This window comes from Microtus ochrogaster, linkage group LG7_11, assembly GCF_000317375.1.
Source record: "Microtus ochrogaster isolate Prairie Vole_2 linkage group LG7_11, MicOch1.0, whole genome shotgun sequence".
NCBI lineage: Eukaryota > Metazoa > Chordata > Mammalia > Rodentia > Cricetidae > Microtus > Microtus ochrogaster.
The window spans coordinates 20134032-20143491 of record NC_022032.1 but is presented as its reverse complement, the minus strand read 5'-3'; the positions used below and the strand labels follow the sequence as shown (position 1 = coordinate 20143491).

The window sequence follows — 9460 nt, the reverse complement described above, 5'->3', positions numbered from 1 at the left end:
ATACACACACAAACACCACACACACCATACATACATAAACACCACACACACCATACATACACAAACACCACACACACACATACACAGATCCAAAAGAAAAACCTGTGCTTTAAAACAAGAGGCACCAGGAAGCCAGCTCACCTCGGCGCTTTCCTCATCGCTAGGCACACTGTCGGTGGTTTCGCTTTCTGTACAGAAAGAAAAACAGAGATATTCTTGTTGCTCAAGCTATTTTGGAGACTCAGGAAGTATCTTAAAAACCTATGCCAGCACTTCAGAAATAAGAAACTGCACACGCCCTCTCCCTCCACTTTCTGAGGTCAAACACTTCCAAGTGGAACAAGCCAGAGTGCATATCCGTTCTCTGCTTGGTCTCAGAGCAGTGGAGAGACTATGGAGCTGAGCGGAGGAGCTCGTTGTACAAAGTATGCTGCCTCTGCCTCCCGGGTTCTGTGCGATCCCTGAGACATCTTCCCCTCCCAGAAACTCTGCCCACAATGCCACACATTATCTTTTTCTAGTCCGTCCCATTTGTCACAGGAAGTCCCAACACAGTGAAACTGTCCAAAAACTCTTACTGAATCTCTCCTTGGCACCTCCTGCCTTTAGTATTCTACTCTTGGATTTATAGATATCCAGTTACTGGGATTTTAGCAGGTGGCCATGGTCTAGATGCCCCCAAGACCTTCATTCCATGGTTACCATCTTTGGGCCCCATCCCCTTGAATGTGGGTAGGAACTGTGACTTGCTTTTAGCCAACAGAACACAGCAAAGATATAAATATTCTATGAGCATGATTGTGTCATCATGTAAGATCTAACCTGTCTCTTGTTCGCTGCCTGTGTCAGGGAGGCCCACATGGCAAATTTAAGCTAAGAGCTGCTTCCAGGTAAAAACTAACAAGACACTGGGGATTTCAGCTCAACCCTGGCAAGGAATCCAATTCCGCCCAATGCCGTGGGAGCCAGTGGCTGAATCGTTGGATCTCAGATGAGTTACAGCACTAGCCAACCTGATGACAGGGTAGCAAGGCTTTCCTGCAGAATCCAGCTAAGCCATACCTGGATTCCCAGCCCACCGGGATTGTGAGATAGTTAACCGTGTATTGTGTTAAGCCATTATGGTTATGGTCAAGTTGCTACAGGGCAACAGACAGTCCATTAGACACCTGATTGGACCTGCCAGCTGGGAGACACAGAGAAATGTCCTTAACCACAGTACCACAGTGAGCTACAGTTGCCCGCCACTTTCCAAAGAGGATTACATGATGAGTAAGTGTGGGAGTGTTTGGAAAGGCTGACACATAGAGCGTGCGATGTCAGTGGTATTCAACACTGAATTTGCACACTGGGCTGGATGCAACAGAGTCAAATGCAGGGAGCGCTGATTGCACATCATCTGAGGTTAAGTTTCCCAAATTGAAAATGACGCAGAGCAGTTCTTTCCACTGTTCAGCACCACTGCAAAACTGAAAGCACTGAGGGCAGCGCATCCAAAATGCACAGAATTGCACAGGGCATTTTGTCTGGGTCCTTTATTCTACTGATAAGAGCTGAGCACTTAAGAGACCTATAGCAAGGCTCAGCTAGGACCTAGGGATACCGGTCTTGTTCATCCCTCACGATGATCCCAAGTCGGAAAGCTGCTGCCGTCAGATGTCAGTATGGTCTCTAGACCTTTCCATCCTCTCCCACCCTGCCACTAATGAGGGAGATTAGCCGCATGCCTGCCTGAGGACGGTAAGATGCAATGGCTCCAGGCCAGCCAGAGCCCTGGCCTGAGATGGGCCTTGCCACATATATCAAGTTAAAGAGCAAATGAGCAAACTGTACCCTCAGGGCACTCCTTAAACAGACAGCAAGCAAGCAAGGTCCACAAGTCTCACCCAGGAATGCTTTCTGCATGATTCTCAGCCACTGTTCTCCAGGGACTTCAGACAGGCCTGGGAGATTGGCACAGACTGACCAAAAATCAGATCTTTTGCTCTGCCAACTCAGAATGTTCTACCCTAAACAACCCCGCGTAGGGGCCACAGATGTCACGAGGAAGCCTAGGGCTTAGCTGGCAATGGTCTGAGCGGTGGAGAGTATCTGACAATAGGCACAAGGAATGTTTCCAGGCAGAAGTAAATGAAGACCAGAAAAGGAAACGTCCCTCCAAACACAAAAGCCCCATGAGCTCAACCTCCAGGGCAGGCAGGACTGCCACTCCCAAGAAGAAAAACGAGGAACGGAGATGTTGAGAAACTTGCCAAGTCGTGGTTTGAGTCAGCAGAGGAAAGAAAACAAAACTGCACTTCAGATCCCAGAGTCTCAAACAGAGTGCAGAGGCCTTCCTGCTGGCAAGACTTCAAGATCCCCTTCCTATTTTCATGCTTAGCTTTGTTTGTGCTCTGAAGCCAAAGTTTCTCTTCCTTCCACGTGCATCAAGCCCCCTTCTCCTCCTAATGACTCTCCAGAAATCCTTCTGGGCCCTTTCCCTTCACATAAAAGCAAGCACACAGGGACACCAGGCATGCTGAAAGGGAGAGGAGTCGGAGAAAGGAGTTGTTGACATCAAGGTCCTAGGATCCCACAAGCTCGAGCCGCAGTGGTTGGAGGGTTTAGAAGTTAGATGCCAGGCTAAACACTCCTTGGTGAAGCTGTGAACAGACCTGGTAGGGGATAAGGACGCTAATTTCCTGAAAGTAGCCAGCATTCAACGAGAGGGATAAAGTTGTGGCTACAACATCCTGCCCTGTGCTTTCGGCTGACACAATGGCGGCTGGAGGCAATCATTTCTAAATGCAGATCGACTGTCTCTGATGTTACAGAGCCTCGCCACTTCAGGAACTGGATGTAAGAGTTTGGACCTTAACTGAAGTCTCTGAAACTCTGAATCGCCGTGTCTTCTGCTCTTTTAAAGTTGATCACCGCCTGTGCTTACAGCAATGTGAAACGGACTAACATACTGGTTTATAAGTCTGATTCTTTTCGAGGGTGAAGCCTTGAGAGCCTCCGGCCCAGGAGATGCAGGTGCCTGGGGTTCCTAACTGAGGCTCCCAAAGTGTTGCCGTTAGATGAATGGTGGTTTTTATAGCTATTACTCAGTAGTTGGCTCCAGGTCCTCATTCCTGCTCTCTTGGTTTTGCTCCACCATAGCCATTTCCAGAACGACTTTCTTACATGACAAATGAGTTCACTGCAGCTGCGGCTTCCAGATCAACGTGACTGCCAAAACGTCGACATGGATTATGTCACTTCCCCCTTTTATTAGTTTGGATGCTTTTCAAACTGACTTCCAATACAATGGGATTTAAAAAAAAAAAAAAAGATGGAAGTTACTCTGCAAACATGGCCAGAAAAAGCCGAAATATTTACACAGTAGCAGTAGATACGCGAACAATTGATTTAACCTTTCTGGCCCGCTCCCTGGGAGCAGCAAAGAGGGAAGAAAGTAATTTGGCCTCGAATCAGGCGACATCAAGGTCTCGTCCAGAACTGCAGCTCTAGAATCACGCCGCTTCAGCCCAGCTTTTAACATCTGCCTGGAGGATGCGTATTACCAAACCACCTCGAGAACATCACGGGGCAGGAGATGATAGATTTTATGGAACGGGTTATTGTATTATGTGATATCTGATCTATTTTCTGGAAGACTCTCATTCAACACAATATGATTAGCATTGATTTCTTTCCCATATAATTTCCTCAATTACATTCCCAAGAAGATGCAACCGGCCACTCAGCAGCTCAGATCCGAATCTTAGTCTCTACGCCAATGCACCCTTGCCTCATTCACAGCATAAATATATATATGGTTTCTGGGAAAAATGATAGCTGGCTGTCTGCATGACCTCTCTAGTCCTGATTATATAACCAGTTGATTCTTATTTTGCTTGCTACGCAAGCCTGTTTTCCACCTCCTTTCTGCTGAATTACCATCATGCTTTTCTTCTACTACACCAGCAACAATGCAGTTAAATACTAGGAAGTCGTGATGGACAGTCACATGGAAATACGGCGAGGGTGAAGGATATGGACCAGTGCTGGAGTACTTGTTCTACCACGACTAAAGTCTTGGGTTTACTCTTCAGCACTGCAAAAACAACTAAGTAAACAAACAAACAAACAACAAAAATGCCTTCGTGCTTCGATGCCTGGGCTTTGAAATATATTTCTCTGCTCTGAAAAATTTTACAAATCAAAGTAGAATTTTCTATCCGCTCAAACGATCCAGCGCAAACACTTCCACCCAAAGATGCTGTCTAGACTCCTCTTCACCCTGACAGTGAAATAATACATTAGAAGGCAGAGCTGCAGAGGTGACCGTGGTTTTGTGACATTCCCAGGATCATATGTCAGTGATCCTCTTTGATGAGGAAAAGGATATTCAACAACAGCCTTCAAACAGCAGTTTCCTGGGCCGGTGAATGAAGGCGGGTGATGTTTGGATGAACAGTGTGCACCAAGGAACTCTATCATGAAAATCAACCAAACAGCCTATGCTGTTTGATGAACATAAAATCCAAAGATGAGAACAGAGAGCCACAGAATATTGTCAACTTCCTGCCCGGAAGACTTGAACTAGCCGTGGTCAGTAACAGAGAACTTTGGAACGTGTCTTCAAGTCTAGAAAGAGACCAGCAGTGAAACATTTTGGTTCCATCCAATAAACCTCCTTCTACAAGATTCTGGAGAATTCCGACAGTAAAAAACAATGGGTAAACCAAATACCAGGCTGAAAAGCTGGCCTCTCACAGAAATTCAGGCTGTTGCTGTGCCACCCTGGGATTAAATCTCTTCCTTTGGAAATCTACGCAAATGTCTCAAAATGGGGAATGAAAATTTTGGTTTTTTTCCCCCACACATCAGCTGTTCTCGGGATGTCTCTGCTAAGGCAAAATATCATTGCTGACAGGACAGCAAAAGGTCTTCCCCAAATTGCCAAGAAAACCTTAAACAGGTACACCAGTCCACTTTAAGGCTCCACCCTTCCTGCCCCATATCCTGTTTAGCAACTACAGCAGCTTAGAAGAAAGCCATAGCTTTAGTTTTAGCTCCACAAATACAGGGAAAATATCACGGTGTTTAATGCTTCTGTTGTTTCTACATGAAGATTTTGGTCTACCTTCTCTGGTGGGTTCTTTGACCATCAAATGAGTCTATAGCATGTGACCCCATGCAGCACCATGACGAGTGTCTAAGAACATAGCTGCGCATGGATTTATCTGTCCCTAGTTTTTTTTATTCCTAGACTCACATTAGCCTTGGAGTCCTCACTTTTGAAGAGGAGAGACTAACATTTATTCCCTTGATAATTCAGCAAGTCAATCAATACAAATAAGCATTTAGCATAATTTCCAGGCAACACTAGACATACAACAAATGATATAGTCATTGGGCCCTGGCAAAGACCAAAAAGAGATGGACACATATAAGTCCAAACTCTGATGAATGATTGACTGATGGCGAGCTGTTGGACAAGTGATAGGCTTCCTGTCACTAGAGCTCTTTCTCCCATTCTTTTTAATGCTCACAACACAAAAAGCAAGTTATGATGTATTTTAAGTAAAATAAGCCAGTCACAAAAGGGTAAAGGCTGCATGATTCCTCTCCTTAGAGCCCACAGAGTGGACATAAATAGACCGGTGGTTCTGAAGACTCAGGTACAGGAGTATATATTTAATGGGTGCATCATTTTAGTTTAAGGTGAAAGACCTCTGGAGACAGGCAGCAGTAAAGGCTGCCCAATACTATGAGTGAACTCAAAGCCCTTCAACCGGATGCTCGACAAATGGCAATTTTGCGTTAGGTGTATTTCACCGTGACTAAAAAATAAATTAAAAAAAAAGAAAGCTGGCTGGTTAATCAATTTATCTATGATAATTTACAAGCAACTGATGTCTGGATGACCTCTGCCACGTGAGTCTGTGCTACCCACCCCTGTGAGGCCTCGAAAGCAGGTGAGTAGGCCCGAGGAGAAGGTGAGCCATCTGCTAGAGCTGCCCAGCTTTTACCCTGCCTGGGCCTCTGCTTTTTATTTTTTCAGTAGTTGCAAACAATAACACTGACTCAAAATTTTGATTTCCTAATCGTGATTGAGTCCCCAAAGCTTAAATGAAGATGGTCAGGAAAGGAGTGTAAAATGACGTAATTCTGGTGACAGCGCGAGGAGTCAGTTTCTCAGTCTGTGTCTGATTCTGTAACTCCACCTGGGTTAATTTCTGCAATGACAAGACCAGGCCCTAGGAGAAGCAGAAATAGGCCCAGCTGCCTAGTTCAGCTAGAAGCAGCACTATAAAACAAGGAAGGAAGGAGGGAGGGAAGGAGGGAGGGAGGGAAGGAGGGAGGAAATAAGTGGAAGTGGCAAGTAAAGCCAGTAAAAAGGATTAGATCCAACAACGACCTCGAAGGTGAAGGCTGAGTTCAACTCTTGGACAGGACACTTGTTGGCCAGGTGACCTGGAGAAAATTCATCCACTTCCACGAAGAGAGAATCTGGAAAAGATGACGTCTAAAGTCCTATGTACCTTAGTAAAATCTAGACTCTGTCAAAGCACTCTGACCCCAAATCCTGTTAACTTAGGCAAACAGATTACAAGTGAATTCGAACTCATTGTGTTCCAGTGGGTTCTCAGTCTTTGCCAAGTCCAGTGACTACATCATTTGTTACGTGTCTCTGGTGACAGCGAAGCATTTATCGCGGGAAATGTTATCTGTAGTCTGGAATGAACCACATTCTGGGCAGTCGAATAAGGGAATACCGTAAACACCTCTTCTCACAGTACAGAACAGAGATTCTTGTGGGGTGGCGAGATGGGGTGACGCTAGACTTGGTCTGTTCCCTACTGAGTCTCCAGATCACCCTCCTGTTCCCCTTACCTGCGTAGGAAGACACAGGAGAAATCTGGAGAGGGTACAGCTCGCTCATGCTGACTGGCTGCTCATCGCTCTCCGTGGTCACTTCCACAACTTGGCAGATGTCTGGCGGATTGGTGACAATCTCTTGATCTTCAATGGTACTGTCCAGGTGGGACTGTCCTACAACTTCAAAGAAGAGGAGATTGTCAGAGTCTCCAGACTGCGTGGTTAGAGCACACGCTCTCACACAGAAAACCTTCCTCGGCTCAGGCAGGCTGCCAACTAGGGTTCCGATTCCAGGCCTCCCCCACGTCACCTGCCAGGAAGCCGAAAGTCAAACTAGAGTTCTGAGTTCATGTCTCAGAGAAGAAGTTTGCAATGAGTTGGCCCAGATGTGTCCCCCACATGCCTGCCTTTGCTACACTCTAGTGACAGTGTTCACAGTCTCTATTCAACCTGATCACAGCCAAGACCTCGGGCTGCATCTTGATCAAACCTAGGGCCAGATATCCCAGTTCTCTAAACCCAACCTAGCTCTCTTCTCTGCCCTTGCTCTGCAAGAAAGTGATGTGCCTATTTTCAGGATGCTGTGGTCCAGACAGACATTGTCAAACCTCCACAGGAAGGAAAACACAAAAACCCAGCCACTGTGCCATTTCCAGCTGAACGGAAAGGGGAAGTTCTGCTCTACTTTCCTGATCTGAATGTGACCGACTGTCCAAAACATCGGAACAATGAAATGTCCCCCTGAGGTTCACAAATATGAATATTAACTGCCCAGACACTGATAAGACGGATCTAAGCACTCTGAAACTGCTTCCGTATATTTTTAAATTAAAATCTTTATTTTGGTGAAGAGAAAAGGTGGTTGTGGAGTACCCAGACTCAACTGATACAACAATAACACATCCCCTACACTAGGGAACATCGGGGAAGAGATGGGCAGAAAGACTCTAAGAGCCAGAGGATCAGGGAGTCTACTGTGAGATAGTTTCTTCTGTATAAGAAGGGGAAGTCATATCTTGGAAATCTCAATCATATTGTTGTCTAAACAAGAACTGAACGTGACAACAGCAGCTGGCATGGGGGACATCCCCTGTGGCCCCACCTCTAGGCAATTAATGGCTGAGAGAGGGAGAACCGGTCTTCTCCTCTATCTGGTTGTTATCTCTAAAAAAACAATATACATATGAGCAACACAAAACAGAATTATCAGGTTATGTTTATGTATATGAAATTGAAGAAGTTAAAAAAACTAAGAATAAAATTATTTGGGGACAATAATAAATTATATTCATGCTGCAATCCATTGAGGTTGGCTTTTTTTTTTTTTTCACTTAGCCCAATTCCCCAGCAAGCCATCAAATTGTGTGTACCCATAGCTGGCTCTCTGTTGGTGTACACACTCAGTTGTTTACCTATTGCAAACTGTTGGAGAGCCTACTCCATTTGTCTAGCCATCCACCCACTGACGGATGCTTGGGTTGATACCAGTCTTTGCCTAGTGCAGACAAGGTTGCTGTGAACATTTGTGTTCAAATTTTCCACAAACATGTTTCCATTCCTCTGGGATAAACATCTGAGAGTGTAATTGCTGGCTCATACGGAAATTCCACGTTTAGCTTCCCGAGAACCAGCCAAACTGTTCCCTGGGGTGGGTGCATATTTTACATTCTCATTGCCGGTGTCAGAGTGACCTAATTTCTCGACATCCTTGCCAGCATTTGGTGTTGTTACCATCTTTATTTTGACCATTTATTACTTGGGGTAAAGAATGATCGTCCATTATGTGTTTTAATTTTAATGTCTCTGGTGCTAACTTTGAGCAGAACTGACTGTATACTGTTGTCACCAGCTAATTGCATTAAATGTCCCTGAAAATTGGCTCCATTTAGTAAAAGGGGGGAAAGTAGGGTGCTAACACATTTCCCTCCAGTCCTCAAAGCACAAGGCTACCATGATCGACACTGTACTTAGGTGCATGGAGGAGATTTTGACATTTCAGTCATCAGAACAAAGCACCAGGATCCTGATACAGAGAAACTGGGTCCAACAGAGAGAGGCACAGTGACTTAGCCACGTGCTCACAGCACGGTTCTGCACAGTGCGGCTCTGCACAGTGCTCTGCTCCACTCTCTGTCCTACCCTTCTGCAGAGGCAAAATGTTCAGTGTTGGCCAGAAGAGACCACATTCCAGTCTCTCTGAAAGTTACCTACTGTCAGCAGCTCTGGTTTCAGCCACTCAAAGTGTCTCTTTGGCTGTCAAATTATGTTTGAACACACGTTTCAAGATTTCATTTATTATTGTGTGTGTGCGTGTGTGTGTGTGTGTGTGTGTGTGCGCGCGCGTGCGTGCGTGCACGCGCGTGAGTATAAACACCCCCAGAGGACAGAGGCTTCGGATTCCCCTGGAGCTTGAGCTACAGGCAGTGTGAGCTGTACAGCATGAGTTCTGGGAACTGAACAAAAGTCCTCTGCAAGGCAAACTTAAGTCTGCAGGGCAAACTTAAACCATTGAGCCATCTCTCTAGCAATACTGATGAATATCTTGCATATCATCATAGAACCTTCATCTGGTGATGGATGGAGATAGAGACAGAGACCCACACTGGAGCAC

At 45.6% G+C, this 9460-nt stretch overlaps 1 protein-coding gene across 2 annotated transcripts in view; it reads right to left on the bottom strand.

Annotated features, from left to right (window-relative positions):
- Irf2 (interferon regulatory factor 2) overlaps positions 1–9460 on the bottom strand; it is a 107306-nt gene that overhangs the window by 2471 nt on the left and 95375 nt on the right. For both annotated transcript variants that reach the window (XM_005362586.2, XM_013351955.2), the window contains exons 7-8: positions 6865–7029; positions 142–188 (exon numbers count right to left, since the gene is read on the bottom strand). In XM_005362586.2, the coding sequence (XP_005362643.1) occupies positions 142–188; positions 6865–7029 (212 nt within the window). The remainder of the gene's footprint in view (positions 1–141; positions 189–6864; positions 7030–9460) is intronic.